General features: G+C 31.1%; 1 protein-coding gene across 1 annotated transcript; it reads left to right on the top strand.

Annotated features, from left to right (window-relative positions):
• The first annotated feature begins 434 nt into the window (after positions 1-434).
• LOC111312675 (uncharacterized) lies at positions 435-3,930 on the top strand. The gene is made up of 6 exons (XM_022913151.2): positions 435-881; positions 2,276-2,402; positions 2,719-2,858; positions 3,006-3,068; positions 3,177-3,245; positions 3,521-3,930. The coding sequence occupies exons 1-6, from the start codon at positions 678-680 to the stop codon at positions 3,590-3,592; spliced, it is 675 nt and encodes a 224-aa protein (XP_022768886.2). The 5' UTR covers positions 435-677; the 3' UTR covers positions 3,593-3,930.
• The last annotated feature ends 11,597 nt before the right edge of the window (positions 3,931-15,527 follow it).

Here is a 15,527-nt window from a genome sequence, read left to right as displayed (position 1 = left end):
CAATTAGTCCAAAACGACAAGGATTTCCATTGGATAAACCCATCCGAACTCCAAAATAAAAAAACACACAAACTACGTTTTAAAATTTTTTAAAATTCGTATGCTCAAAAATCAATGTGATAGCATGAACGAAAAACAAAAAGCAATGTGATAGAAGGGCAAGAGAGTCATTTACTATGCCCACAAACTCCATTTCACTGCCGGTCAAATGGTCAACCCCTAAAAAGAAAACCGCTCCCTCGAAAAAAACAAACCGCTAGTGGAATTCGAATCATGCCGCAATCTAAGCATTTTTCTATCTTTCCTCTCTGTAAAGCATGATTAACGAGAAAACTCTAACACCCATTACGTGGCATTTTTTAATTGGTCCTTTTCCATTCGTCGGGATTCGTACCGACAACAACCAATGAACAAAAACCAGTCACTCTCATCTGTCTCTCACTAAAAAAAAAATCCTTTTTTTCTCTCTAAACTGTGTTTTTTCTCCCATCAAAACTCCCATATTTCTCCTTAATTTTTCACTCTTTTGCTTACGAAATTCCCATATACGTATTCACCAATGCATGATCTTCCCATCCAATGCAGTTTTGATCCTTAACGCTTCGAATTTTCAGAGAGTTTGACCCACCCGATTGACTCACTGAGTTGGGAATTCTTTCTGGTTGAAAAAAAAATACATGTTGGAGGCAATGGAAAGTTCCGTCAATGGCGGCGGTTTCTCGCGGTTACCGAGCTGTGGAGACAGTAGTGAAGAAGAGCTAGCGGTGCTGCCACGTCATACTAAGGTGGTCGTCACTGGAAATAACCGTACTAAGTCGGTGCTCGTTGGTCTTCATGGCGTGGTTAAGAAGGCCGTGAGGCTTGGCGGGTGGCATTGGCTGGTAATTTTTTTCGATTTTGGTGGAAATGGGGTTTGGGGTTTTATCTGGAAATTGGTTGCTCTTGATTTTATGGGTTATAACGTTGGTATTTTCTTCAAGTGAACTAAAATCTGAATTTTTCGGAAATGTGGATTCAATTTGCGGTTTTTAAGGTTAATGTTTGCTATTATAAAGTAAAACTTTTGGTTTCACTTAATTGATTTATATAACTTTTTTGGTGATTTTTGCATTGATTCTTTTTTCACTGCAATACAATTGCATGTCCTGTTTTATAAGATTTATTTTCAAGTAAAACTGCAAATTTAGCCTTTTCTTGTCTTAATTTGTTTGAATTTTGATACTTATCATTCTATATGATAAAAATAATGGTTTTTTATTGGTCACAAGTTGCAAATTTGAGGTTTTGGATGTGGGTTTTGATTGCATTTAAGTGTCTGTCAGTGGATCTGGTATTTTGAAGTGCTTTAGCTAATGCGTAATGCTATGCTGACATTTTTACAATGAATTTGATTATTCTTTTGGGGTTTATTAAGTGTTTTTCTTTATTGTATAAAATCTCAGGACCTTAGTGTTTGAAATCTATTCTAAAATCTAAAGCATTGCTATTCATTTTTAAAAAATAAATTAATTAGGGATTTATCTTTATATTGAGATTACTTTTTCGATCGCATGATTGGGTTGCCCTGGATTTTTTTGGAATGTTTCTCAATAAGAAGCCCATGTTTTATTTTCTGGAGTCTGATGTTGATTCTGCCTGGATGTCAATCTCTCGAGATTTAAAACATGCAATCATTTTTATACTTGACTTTGCTTCCTTGGTTTTTAAGAAAATTTTCCCCTCCTTTTGTTCTTTGTTTTTCCTATTTTTGCAACTTTCTTCTGTGGATCGCATGATTTAATATGGGATTAATTCATAGCTTGCTGGAAATCATCACACTTTGATTCAATTATGTCTCTTTCCACTGTTGCTAAGCTGTAAAGAAACAGCTGGATTTTTTTTTTCAATTACTTTTCTGCACTTTTCTTATTTACTGCAGATCTCTTTTGACAAATTCGTAGATACGTGTTGTAGACGTGTGTGTTTGATGTTGATTTTTGTTATTTTTTTCAACTCTAGATGTGCTAGTGGATTGAAAGACAAATTGACAAGTAACAGTGTTTAAAAAGATTATTTTATCACAATCCTATAATTTTCCAATTTGTTTTGGCTTTTAGTTTCCCAACACTGGGATTTAATTAATTTGTTAAAACAAGAATAGTGTTTTCATCTCTTTTCCCGACCTATTCTTTCATGCCAAGAATCAGGAAATTTGTCTTCCATGTGCATCCACTTGATGGATCATATTAGTTTGTAACTGATTGTGATATTCTTTGTCTAATAAATAAAATCACAGGTTCTTACGAATGGCATAGAAGTAAAGCTGCAGAGAAATGCCCTCAGTGTGATTGAAGCTCCTACTGGTAATGAAGAGGATGATGACCTGGAATTCGAAAACATGGAGTGGAATGGATCAGATATAGGTGAGTTTGTTTTTTGATATCTTTATTTAAAAAATTGCACACTTCTCCAAAATTTGGTTTCCTGTATAAGGTTGAACTCTTATGCTTTTTCAATCCAAAAACAATCTTCAAGAAGGTGTTAGTTATTAATACTTTTAATGTTGTGATTTTGGATGATAATTTTCTCCAGTGAAAAGTGGTTGAGTTTTGTACATAGGATCCATTATCTTCACCTAACTTTCACTATTTCTAAAAGCTCCATCGTATTATTTCTTTATCTTTTTATTGGTCCCACAACACTTCATTAATCCTGCTTGTTCAATCTCTCAATTTCCAGCATCTGATGACATTCGAAAGTCCCACAGATCGAGGCATAGAACACATAAATCGGTCGGTTCTTCACAGAAGACTATGAGCAGGACTCTTTCTTGTGAGTCGCGGTCTAAGGGATCTGTTTCCACTCCCCGTGGGTCCACGGTATATAATTTTTAAAACTTTATTTGGTTTTTATATAAATGTCGTTTTTGTCCATTGTCCATCATAAGGGATTGCAAAAATATGTTAGCTATCTGTTCTTTGCTTAACTACGGCTTTGTTTTTTTTTTCATAATATCTCCCCTGTAGAAAATTGACCTCAGCAAACTAGAGATGGCTGCTTTGTGGAGATATTGGCGACACTTCAATCATGTGAGTTTTTCATGCAGAAACAATTAAATAGAATTATCGGCACTGCCATTAGCGTATTCATAACAAAAGAAATAAAAGTTTACATGTTATTGCTTTTGCTATTGCTAGGTTGATGCCATTCGCAATCCATCAAAAGAGGAATTAGTTGATGTTGTTCAGAGGCATTTCATGTCACAGGTAACTTTCACAACTGCTCAGAGCTTCTCTTCAATTTTTTTTTTCATTCTACTGTACACCTGATTTCATCTTCTCCCAGAGCTGTGAAAGTAAACTTTAACTGGTAGAAAACACCTTCTTGGATGTTGGAAAGGAAAAAAGATTGACGTTTAGATAATGACAATAAGTTTCCATTTGTTAAGTCTAGGCGTGTTTTAGTTTTTTCCTCTTCCTTTTTGAATAAGAATGAGATTTGACAGTGTCTAGACAATTTCTGATGCATTCTTTTGGTGTAGCAAATGGATGAGCTGCAGGTCATTGTGGGATTTGTTCAGGCTGCAAAGAGATTGAAGACCATTTGCAAATGACCTGGAGGAGAAGGATCAGACGGCTCTTGAGTTTGGTTATCAACGCTAGCTAACCGATATGCTCGGTATCGTAATGCTCTCTTCCCTTGGTAGTGTGATATCTGTAACATACGTATTGGTGGCTTGTTTATCTTTCTCGTAGTTTAGTATTTTTACTTCAAGCTATAGAGGTTCTTCCTTTTTGGTAGAGTAGAGAGTAGTTATGTAGATATAATCCAAAACTTGGTTACAAGACCTCTATGAAGTCCTTGTGGCTTCCTTCCTAAAAGCTTGTTGAATGAATGCACTGCTGACTTAAAAACGTATATATTCTTATTTCTTCCTTTTGTTTTTCTAAATCTATTTGAGTTGGAATTTTTGCTAAATGAAAATTGATAGTTAATGGTTTTATTCGTGTTTGGATAAAGAGGTTGCTATCCAATACCCATCAGCAGGGTGATGATGTCAGTCCCCTCCTTTTACCATGCAGCATGGTTTTCTGCATGGTTGTATACCAGGAAAAAATTAGCTTCCGATTTCAATAGATTTAATAGAAAAAAAAAAAAAAAACCGTTTTAGTGTTTTCATTTGTAAAAAAACTAGCTAAAATAATAAAAAGGTCCTTAAATTTTGCAACTTTAATTAGATAAGTTTTTTTTTTTTTGTTTAAATTGCATTTAAATAAATTTGTAATTTGTTTTTAAATAAATTTTTAACATAAATTATTTTTTATTTGAAATAAATATTTATTTAAATATATAATTATATAGAGACTTAATTATAAAAAAAAAAAAATACACCAAGAGTATCTTAATATTTTAGCAAAGAAAACAACTACGGCTGCCTTTTTGTTGGGCCAATCACTGCTACCATGAAAGTACAAAGTCAAGAGATGGGCCCTTATGGCCCACCCATTAGCTTAAATTTGAACTTGAAACACAGCCTCGGCTTCACTACAAACTCATACTGTGACCACACAACTACTAGTAGGCCCATTTCTTCCAATTGATAAGGACAATCAAAGAATTCTGTGAACTAAATTTGGGCCAAATGCCCGAATCTCTATTACCAATATAGGACAAGAAAATCCAAATAATTGGGCTTTATTAGCTCCCTAATTTGATGTTTATTCATTGAGGCTGGGCAAACCATAGTACACTATCTGTGGGCTATACTTGGGTATAAATGGCCCAACAATTGGGTTTAAGAAAAAGGTTTTAAAGAAAGCAACATGGGTCAAACCGTAAAAAATAGGTTGACTTATAATATAGCATGCATATCAAACTTTGACAATGGCTGAGCTAAGTTAATTAGTATCCAAAATTCAACAGCCGACCCTAACTTCAATTTCTTAGAAAAATAATAAGGGAAAAAAAAAGAAAAAAGAAAAAAGGCCGACCTCGTTGAACATGCTCCTCATTGTTTGATCTTTCAATGTAGACTTAAAACAGAAGTTCACTGTGGCTTAACAATGACGTATTATTTTAAAATTAAATTTTAATTATGCAAATAGTTTTCAGGGTAATTGTGAGTTTCTTTAATAATGAGAAACAACTTCATATTTATTGCTGTTATTATAATAATTTTTTGTACTATTTCAAATTTTCCATTGATAAAATCACATGGGGAAAAATGTTTCCTTATTTATTATTATTATTTTTATAAAGTTAAAATTACAAACAAGTCAACAAATCAGTGCTTGGATAAATTCAATGGTTAAATCGTTAAGTTGGGATTAAAGGTTTGAATGGTTATTCAATTAAGGATCTCGGTTTTAATTTAATTTAATATAAAATATAATATTTTGAAATTTGTTCAAACAAAAATTAAATTACAGATGTAGCTTACACGCGCCATCAAATCATTAATTTTAATGAATTCATTAATTCTAATGAACAAAATATAAAAATTGAACACATTAAAAACTAATGATCAATAGAGAGAGGCAGAGAGCACAATTAAGCACAATAATTAGCTTTGAAAAATCAAGGAAATGAGGCTAGACAGCAGCAATTCACAATCAAAAGTCATTGAAAAGCAAAAAAAAAATGGTAAAGTTTTTGAATATTTGAAGGGAGGAAAAAATACATAATAAATTAATTGTTTTGAGAAGTTTTTTGGGCTAAGAAAAAAATTTTTGTTAGACAATTAACAAAATAAATTCATCAGCAAGATTAACAATCGGTAACTAGTCTCAAATAAGTAATTGATCCAATAAGGGGTTTCTAATACATAGAAGCAATCACAGCAATAAGATTTTAGAATTTATCAACATTTTTTTGTGTTTGATTCTTTTTTAGAATTTCTCAGTAAAAGTTTGTTTTTTTTTTTTTTTTTAGGGAATTTCTTCTGGGTTTGATTTTTTTTTTAGAATTTCTCGGCAAGGGGTTTTTCTAGGTTTGATTTTTTTTTTTTAGAATTTTTGGGTTTTAAAATAGATTTAGAAAATGGAGGAAGTGTTGATTGATCAGCAACACAATAAACAGCGAATGGCATCGGATTTTGGTAATGAGATTTTATGATTCTTGGAGTCTTCATTTTTTAGGTTGTAGTTGGATTTTAATTTAAAAATTTAGAGAAAGAATAACACAGAAGAGGGATTAAACCAGAAATTGTGGTTTCAGCCATGAAGAACCTATGCTGCTAATGAAGGAGGAAGACCAATGGTGGTATTTGGCGATAAGATCAATGATGAAAAAGACTAATTTATGAGTGTTTGTTCTTCGGTTAGAAAGAACAAGAAAACAAGGTTAGCTTGAGAAGAGAAGCTGAAAAAGATACAGTTTTTGATTATTTTGACTATTTATTATGTTACAAAACAATGATTTACGTTTATTTTTATGCGTGTAAATCATAGTCGTAACAGAAGATCTTATTTGAATAAATATGAAAACATTACATCTTATATTAAACCAAATTAAAGATAAGATCTTTAACTGAAAATCATGTAAATATTAGATCTTTAATTGAGCATTTAGCCTAAATTCAAAATAAAAAACTAAAAAAAAAATATAACCGATTAAGTCCCATTTGAATTTCATCGCACCTACGTTGTGGAGTGATTAAGCTCATTGCACTACTAGTTAAATTTAAATGCCAACTCTAATGAAATCAAGTTAACATAAATTTTTATTTTTTTTTTTTCAATCGCAATTACAATAATTTTTTTTAATTGCAATTATAATAAATTTTATTATTATTTTTAATATCACCGTAATTAATTTCTCTATCCATCCAAATATAACCTAAATTTGAAACGGAAACTTCAATATTAAAAAACCTTTTTCTTGCTGTTTCTTTATTTTTTAATTGTTTGATTTGTCATATTTGGAAATTTGCTGCTCTTTTCAGACCCCTTTTCTTGTAAAGTTTCGACCATTAATCAAACCCCACAAACTCTGCATTTTCTTTAGCCTTCATCTCGACGACAATTTCAAAACCATCATCCTTTTGGTCTCAACATCATCTCTAAATTTGCGGACAATCAGCTGCCACTCGTAAATAAGTCCACAGCTTTTGATCGTCTTTATCTTGGAAAAGTTTTTCCCATATTGAAATTTCGTGCTGCAATTTCTTCCAAAGATTCATAGATAAGAAGATTCAGCCTGTTTTAGTCAAAGATTCATTCTCAGATCCCACAATGGTGGGATTTTCTTTACGTACAATCTTTTAGCCATTATGAGTCTACCACTACCTTTTCTTTTCTTTTTTTTTCTTTCCAATCTTAAATTAAGAACTATTGTTTTCAGATTAATTGGATGGTCGTAGTTAGTCAAAAGAGCCACTCGAATCTTCCCTTAATATAGTCAACAAAAACTGCTTTCTAACATGGCTTTTTCCTTCTTTTAATTCCATAATGGAGCATTTGCTGTTTAGTTGTCCTTGGCTCTTTGAAAGGTGTTTCCAATTTGATCAATTCAAGTAACATTAATTAATCAAATTGCACTATAATAGTAAATTTAATGTTTTTTTATGTTAAATGCAATAGTTTATATTTGATGAATTTGTATTAATAATGGCAATGATTATAAAACAAAAGAATTCAAGTTCAGGTTATAATCTACGTACAGAAAGAAAATTCGAAATTACGTGAGAATTATTTTCAAGCAACCTTTTTTTTTTTTTTCAAATGATGACCTTTTCTTTGATGTTGGTAAAGGGATTAAAAATGAATTATTTGTTAGAAAATGCAGTGTCCTTTGCGTTGGAAAAGGTTATGAAAAGCATCAATCAGCAAGGAGAGCATTAGAGTCCGATTTAAAAACTACTGTGTTTTGTAATTTTGCTATGTTTCTTTTGGTGTTATTGCTTTCCCTCACGTCAAGTATGTGGAAGGCTTTTTAAAGAAGAATGAGGTGTTCTTTCAAGTAGTGTAATAATTTATATTGATCATTACCAAGTTCCATTAATATATATATGATTGTCTTCGATTTTACAAATTTTCTTAGTTTTTTTAAGCCAATAGTGAATAAAATTATGTTGTTTCCGTTCTTTATTTATTTATTTTTTTTACAAATGAAGTTGTAACATAGAAATAAAAAAAAAGATTGCAGCTGTTGATATTTAAATGTCATTTTTTAAAAATAATTATATGAATAAATTGAATTAAGTTTAGAATTTGATTCTTCATTTTTCTTAAGATTTTCACATCCGACATAAATTTAGTAGATATAAATATGAGAATATGACCGTTCAAATATATGAAAAAACCTGAACATAAGCAGACACTCATTCCCAAATCCGAGTAACAAATAAATAAACCATAGTTTTGGCCTGTAGATTTTTATCAGTCCTTGAGAAGAAAAACATAAGAAAAGTAGTACTAAATGTTGATTATGGACCTAAAATGAATTTTACATGACAAAGAAACAGGGAAGGACCGACCCAATGATGTAAGGTAGCAAGTACTGTATTTCAGCTGTATGGTAAGCAGTTTTTAGAATTTGAATTGGACAGTATTTGGAAAAGCTTTCATTCCCAAATCTGCAGCCAAGATCATCCTATAACATTTCAGGTTGGAAATTCTTCGCTTGGTGATGTAAGCATATCCATAGGAGAAGGACTCATGAATCAATTCTCTTTGCAAGTCATCGAATATATATTTCATGTATATCTTCCTCTTGTTGATGATATGAATCTAATGATGCTATATTAAGCATTGTATTCGCCTACAAAAGTTGATAAAGAATTTTACTCGAAATAAAGATTCAATCAATCAGCCAAATGGGGCTGCCTCAAACACCAGCACAAGAATTATGAAAGGTGGACGTATCCCCAACAGCATCCACACAATTGTAATGAAAGAATTATGAACATTCCTTTCTTCTTTTTTTTTTTCATAATTCGATTCAAGATATTCTCAGATTTTACTTAAATTTATTTACTTTTTTTACAATCTTAAAAACACACTTTCTTATGTTGATTTGATACATCCGAACTTTACTTCCGGAGTATTATTCACAATCATGAACATTCTTTTACAAATTACAACCATCTGAACACATAAGGGGACTCATAACCTTGTATTAATATTAACCTCATATATTTCTCAATGAGATATTTCATCAATGGTGGCACAAAGGCCTAATTGCACCAACATCAATGGTATATTTGTAAGTATTCTCCAACACCATTTTCCTTTTTCTACAATTATATATATGTTACTTGATTTGTTAACATCTTTAACTCGGGCTTGTTTGATTTTTTTAACATGTAAGTTTAATTAGTATTCACCATATTACAGGAAAATGAAACTTGTTTGTGGTTTAATTCGACAAATCCAATGCCAATGGGGGCGTCATCTTTAAGCTACCAGTTGGATTAAAGAAAGGATTCCGGCCAAACTCTGCATGGATGTTCTTTCTCTGAAATGGCTACTTTTCTTCCATCATTATCCCACAAATAATGTCAAAGAATATCTGATCTCTCTCAAATCACTTTCAGTTATCTAGAAAATGACACCAAAAATCAATATGAGGATAAAATGAAAGTATTCATTGCTATAAATTCTTCTGTTGCTGCTAATTGTGGAGAAGATTTGAGGTCATTTTTGCTGATACGCCAATCCCCTTTACCATCCTATTGCTGGAAAAATCAAAAGATTATCATAATTCAGGCATAAATATCTCCTTTGCTACTACTGACAAGCATGCAAGCCTTCCTACAGGATCAGAAGTTGAATCTGGAGTCCTGCGATTTACATAACCACTGCTTTGTTCACGCCTGCCAATTTACAATCAGATTCGGATCCCATTGCCTGCCATCTGTCATGATTAAAATCTGATTACTAGGCATTCTAGCCTAGTAAAACAAAAGCCGATACAATAGCTTTCTAATTAACCAAAATTTCGTAATCCTTAATTTAAGGGGTACATTGAAATCAATATGCTTTCCTCTTCATGCCTCAAAAGGGGCTAATGTGGTAACTCAATTCTGCATTAACCCTGGAAGCAGATGCACCTGCGCATTATGCCGGGAACTAGATGATATGAAAAAAAACATTGGATATTTGGATACTAAAGGAATTAGCCTACGAGATGAGTCTATCTCTACATTTAGCAATTGGCACTCAAGATTATTGCAACATCAAATTCAGTGGAATCCACTCTTAATTCGTGTCACGCATCTTTCTTTCTGATCTCCACCTGCTTTCAGAAATATAATGAATAATTTGCAGGCCATCAGCTTGCCTAACCACATTCCATGGGATCTCTAATTGATAAAAATGATCATTTTTATCTGATTGCAATATATGATATAAAACCAATGCTTAAGTAGTAAAGGATGGTGAAATTCTTATCTGAAAAAAAAAAAAAAAGTGAATTCCCCTCATTATCACTAAATTATCACTCAATTTTCAAATAGAGCACAAAATTTTAATTTGTCCTTGATAAGATTACACTAACAGATACATGGCATCCATGTCATTTTATTTGGATGAATATGGGGAGATGATCAAATTTGATGAACTTAACAAAACTAAGTAATTTCATCAAAGCAGATTAAATTTTAATGACCTCTTTTCAAATTTAGTGTGTTAGTGATTTATTCGAAAATTGAAAGATAGTTTAATAGCAGCCGTGATATTTACTCAAAAAAAAAAAAAATCATGATTGATTGGATTGGACGAGCGCCTTACCCCTCTTATTGCGTCATTGTTCCAAAACACCATAATTTTCAAAGAACTAGTGGCTGAGTGAGTGGCCCTCGTAGCAACAAAAGTTTGTTTTGTCGCCGAAATGCCGTCACTAAATAGTCATAGGTCACCTTCCATCAGAACAAAAAATATCAGTGGGATTACGTGGACTAAAGCAACATTTACCCAATACCTCCATAGATAGCTTCTTCTGGTGCAAAATCCCAATATATAGCTTGATTTGGTGCATATTTCAAACTTTACAAATTGTTAGGAAAAACTCGTACAGTTAAATTTGTATTTTTATAGAATGAATGAATGTATGATTATCTTTGAAGTAATACCATGTTTAGATTGTAACATAAATACCATGTTCACATCAATGCAGAAATGGTGCAGTGCCTTGGCGGATTCCCACTATCTAACACAAACCCATAACTTTGGAAAGCTCACACCAAATTGAGCCCACAGTTCTATCATGGTATGCTGTGTGTTTTGGTGTAGGGTGTAATGGACCAAATGTGCTTGGTGTTTGAAATCGATTCATAGCAAAGAAAAGATAGTATGATTTTTTTTTAATATATTCATTGTCAACGCAATTACATGTATAAAATTCACTCATGAATTCTAAAATTTATATTTATGAATGGTGGTTAAAGTGATAATGAAATAATGAGAAAGCCGGAGCCCTAATGAACCTCAGCTCCTATAAATTTATAAAAGCAAGAGTAAGAAAGGGAAAAGGTCCAGTAGACTTCCCACTGCCACTAGTGTCCAAGAATCACTCATATATTAGCAGCTCTCAAATGGAAATCCGACAATTTGATGGGATTCTTTATTTCTTATTCAGTGACTAACAACAGATTCCTAGCATGCATTGGTGAATTTCTTTCGTGGATTCTTTCTTATAGATAGAAATCGTCCCTACCTCTTTAGCAAGCCTACAGGAATCTCTTTAACCCACTTGAATTAAGAATCTCCACATCCCTAGCTGCCCCTCCATGTCAATTTTTAAGTAAAACGAAATCCAATCTTATTTTGGTACTTGCTCAATTGTTTCATAAACATTGTATACTGCAATTTAATACTGATGATAATGGTTTCATCATTTTGGCCTTAGTTACTTCAAAATTACAGCATTAAGATCTTCACATATAATATTATATATATAGAATATTGTAACTGTCACAGACCATGATCGTGACAAATGTTATTCTATATATTTGTATGATATTTATCTAACGTAAAGGAATACCACATGCAATTATTTGCCATCAAAGAATTGTCTATTAATTATTTTTTTTACCATAATCTTTAATTCATAGTGGTAAAAGTTTATTAGATCCTGACGACTGCTATTTACGCTCTCTGCCTTTAAAAGGCTTTTTCAAAAGTATCTTTGCACCTCAAGGCTTAAGCATGCAGGGACCAATAAAGAAAGGTAAAGGGCATGTTCCTCTGCCTCATGAATCATGATATTAGTAGGTAAACTGAAAGTGCCAAAGTGGTTAATCAGGCACTCTCGGATTAATTAGAGAGTTTCAAATCTTTAAAGAAGAAAGAAAAAATTTATGAAGTAATAACGCAAGCATCAGAGCCAGAAAGATAACATCAAAATATTGGTGTGAATAGCGGCTTAGAAACATTGGTAATCCCAATTAATGCCGTTAACGAGAGAGGGCATTTTGAATATGATTGAATCGCTTGCCTAGGATTGCTTCGATCCTCTAATTAACATGCATTTCCAATGTTTTTGTAGGAAGCAAAAAGCCCCAAGCAATGACTCAAACGATGACTCTAATTGATTTTCGTCTGTCTAAACAGTAAGAATTTCGTTTGGATACCGTAACTTCTGGTTAATATTATCCAAAATGTAAGCTTTCGACAAGATGAGTGGAGAAATTGCACGTCTATGCCATAACATGGATCGGAAAAAAAAAACAACCTATTTTTCTTAGTTTTATTCACCTAAAAAATTTATTTGGGACTTGAGAGAGCTTGGATCACGTAATGGTATAATTAGGGGTGAGAAAAATAAAAAATTGATTCAAAATTATAATATTTGATTTTTTTTTTTTTCGATTTGAATTAAATTTGAATATTAAATTATATAATATTATATTTGAATTAAATTATAGATCAAAAAATTTAAAATAAAAAAAAAAGAATTGAATCAAATTATATATTTTTATTAATTTTTATATATTTTTAATTTTTTATAAAATAAAAATAATTATTTTATACTTAAATTTATTTTAATATATTAAAAATTATATTAAAATAATATATAAAAATTAAAAAATTAAAGACTAATAAATTGAACTGAATCTATAGAATTCGATTCAAATCAAATCATATAAAATTTTAATTTTAATTTATATTAAATTTTATAATTTTATACATTATCTAAAAAATCAAATCAGAATTAATTTGATTTAAATTATTATTAGTCTTAGATATAATCATGCAAAAATTTTATTAATCCTGAAAAATATTAAAAATAAAACTTTTATCGGTTGGCCTACGCATCTCTTAGGTGACAGCATGCGCATAGAATAAACAAATTGTGCAATTAAAATATGGGCAATTGTTTTGACTATTATTATCGAAAATATGACAAAAATTTCCAAGAAACACGTGTTGGATAGCACGGCTAAGACTTACTCAAGTCTCATGTGAAATTGCCTACAAGTTGGACTCAAACAAAAGCTATGAAACTCATGCGAAGACAAATGACAGGCATGTGAAGGAATAAGGCCAAGGTAACATGCAGATTTATTGAAGTCTTCATTTAAGTGACAGCTGCAAATCGGTTGGCCTGTAAAAGTTTCTTAGCGGTAACCAATGAAGACCCTCTCTCCCTTTACCCCACAAAATTTGCCGTTTAAAGATTATTTTCTTTCCTTTTTTTTTTTTTTTAATTTAGCGTCAATAGGATATTAGAGTGATGTGAAACCTCAGAAAAAATTTTTTTTTCTTTTGGCAGTAATTATAGCGATTGGGTTGTTGTTATTTTTTTTTTTGTCAAAGGATTGCTATTAACCTTTATAAATGCAAGTTGATATATTATTGTGATTAAAAAAAAAAGACATTGCTAATGATAATCCGTTTGGTTTAATTGGAACTTTTGTCTGAAGTATTGTTCAAGTTTTGTTAAAAATTAGAAGTATTGTTTCGAATATAATTGTTTTAAGAATGTTATAAAGAAAAATTAAAACAATGGTTGATAAATTTAATGTAGAAGTGTTTATTTGATATTATTTTTTTGTATGTTTTTAATAAATAAAAATAAAATAGTCAACATTATTAAATTAAATCATAATATTTTAAGTAAAAATAAAAAATAAAAATATTTTTTTTAATTAATTAAAAATAAATTAATAAAATCAATAGAAAATTAGAGCAAATAAAAAATGAACATGAAGTTATTGAAGAGTAAGGTAAGAATGTAAAAAAATTATTAAATATTTGTTACTAAATATTATTACTTTTTTTTCCTTTTTTTTATTTTAATTTTCAGTTTGGAAACTAACTGATGCTTTTTTCTTTGGTGCAGGTGGCTCGACGTTAGATTCCTCCTAACAGAGAAGATTGTGTTTTTGTTTTTTTCTTTTGTTTATTTTTTTTTTGTTTGTTATTATTTTGGTTGTGAAATAGTTTGGGGTTTCTAGGGATGACAGGGAGCAGTGTTTGGGTTTTTTGGGTGTGGAAATTTTTGTATTTTTGAGAATTTTAAGGGGTGTCCAAGAGAGAGCAGAAGGGGATGAAGCTGGGTTTTTTATAGAGTCGATCTATTTCAGCATGGGTATCTTAAGAGCTATAGAAAGTGGCTGTAGGTAAGGGTGTAATCGAGCCGAGTTAAGCCGAATAGTGAGAAGTTCGAGCTCCACTCATAACTCGGGGTTCGATACTCGGCTCAAGCCTGATCGAGTTTATTTTTTAAGCTCGAGCTCGATTCGTGATCAAATTCGAGCTATTCAAGCTCGCTCGATTAATATGTAAAAATAAGCTCAATTCGTATACTCGACAAGAGTTCGATTATTCATGCTCGAACTCGGACTCGAAATATTTTATTAATTAAAATAATAAAAATATATTTAAATATAAAAGCTCGATTAGACTTGCAAGCTACTCGAGTCAGATATAAAAATACTCGAATTCGGTTCGATCGATAAGTCGAGCTACTCGAGCTCGAGCTCGACTCGATAATAATCGAACCGAATTCGAGTTTTCTTCGAATCGAACCTGAATAACTTACGAGTACTAATATATCATTTACACCCCTAGCTATAAGAATGGCCATATAAGTGGCTGTCTGGTCTAATCACATGGGTCAATGGTTTGATGAGACTAAATAGGGTGGTTGGATCAAATGGGGTCAAGCAAAAGGCTGAACAGGGGCGACAACGGCGCTGTATCAACCATTTGTTTTCTATCTTCTCTTTTTTTTTTAATGATATTTTAATGATTTTGATTTTTAATTTTTAATTAAATCGATATTATTATTAATATCATTATTAATATTATTACTATTAATATTAAACTAAAACTGAAAATAATAGATCTAGACAAAATCGATGTCTACAAGAAACACAAAGTATTTATTTGATATTATTTATTTGTATGTTTTTAATAAATAAAAATAAAATAGTCAACATTATTAAATTAAATCATAATATTTTAAGTAAAAATAAAAAATAAAAAATATATATTTAATTAATTAAAAATAAAATTAATAAAATCAATAGAAAATTAGAGCAAATAAAAAATGAACGTGAAGTTATCGAAGAGTAAGGTAAGAATGTAAAAAAATTAGTAAAT

This window comes from Durio zibethinus, chromosome 1 (genome assembly GCF_047325235.1).
Source record: "Durio zibethinus cultivar Kanyao isolate XHJ-2024 chromosome 1, ASM4732523v1, whole genome shotgun sequence".
Classification (NCBI taxonomy): domain Eukaryota; kingdom Viridiplantae; phylum Streptophyta; class Magnoliopsida; order Malvales; family Malvaceae; genus Durio; species Durio zibethinus.
The sequence above is the reverse complement of the archived record's forward strand: the minus strand, read 5'-3'. Positions and strand labels throughout refer to the sequence as shown.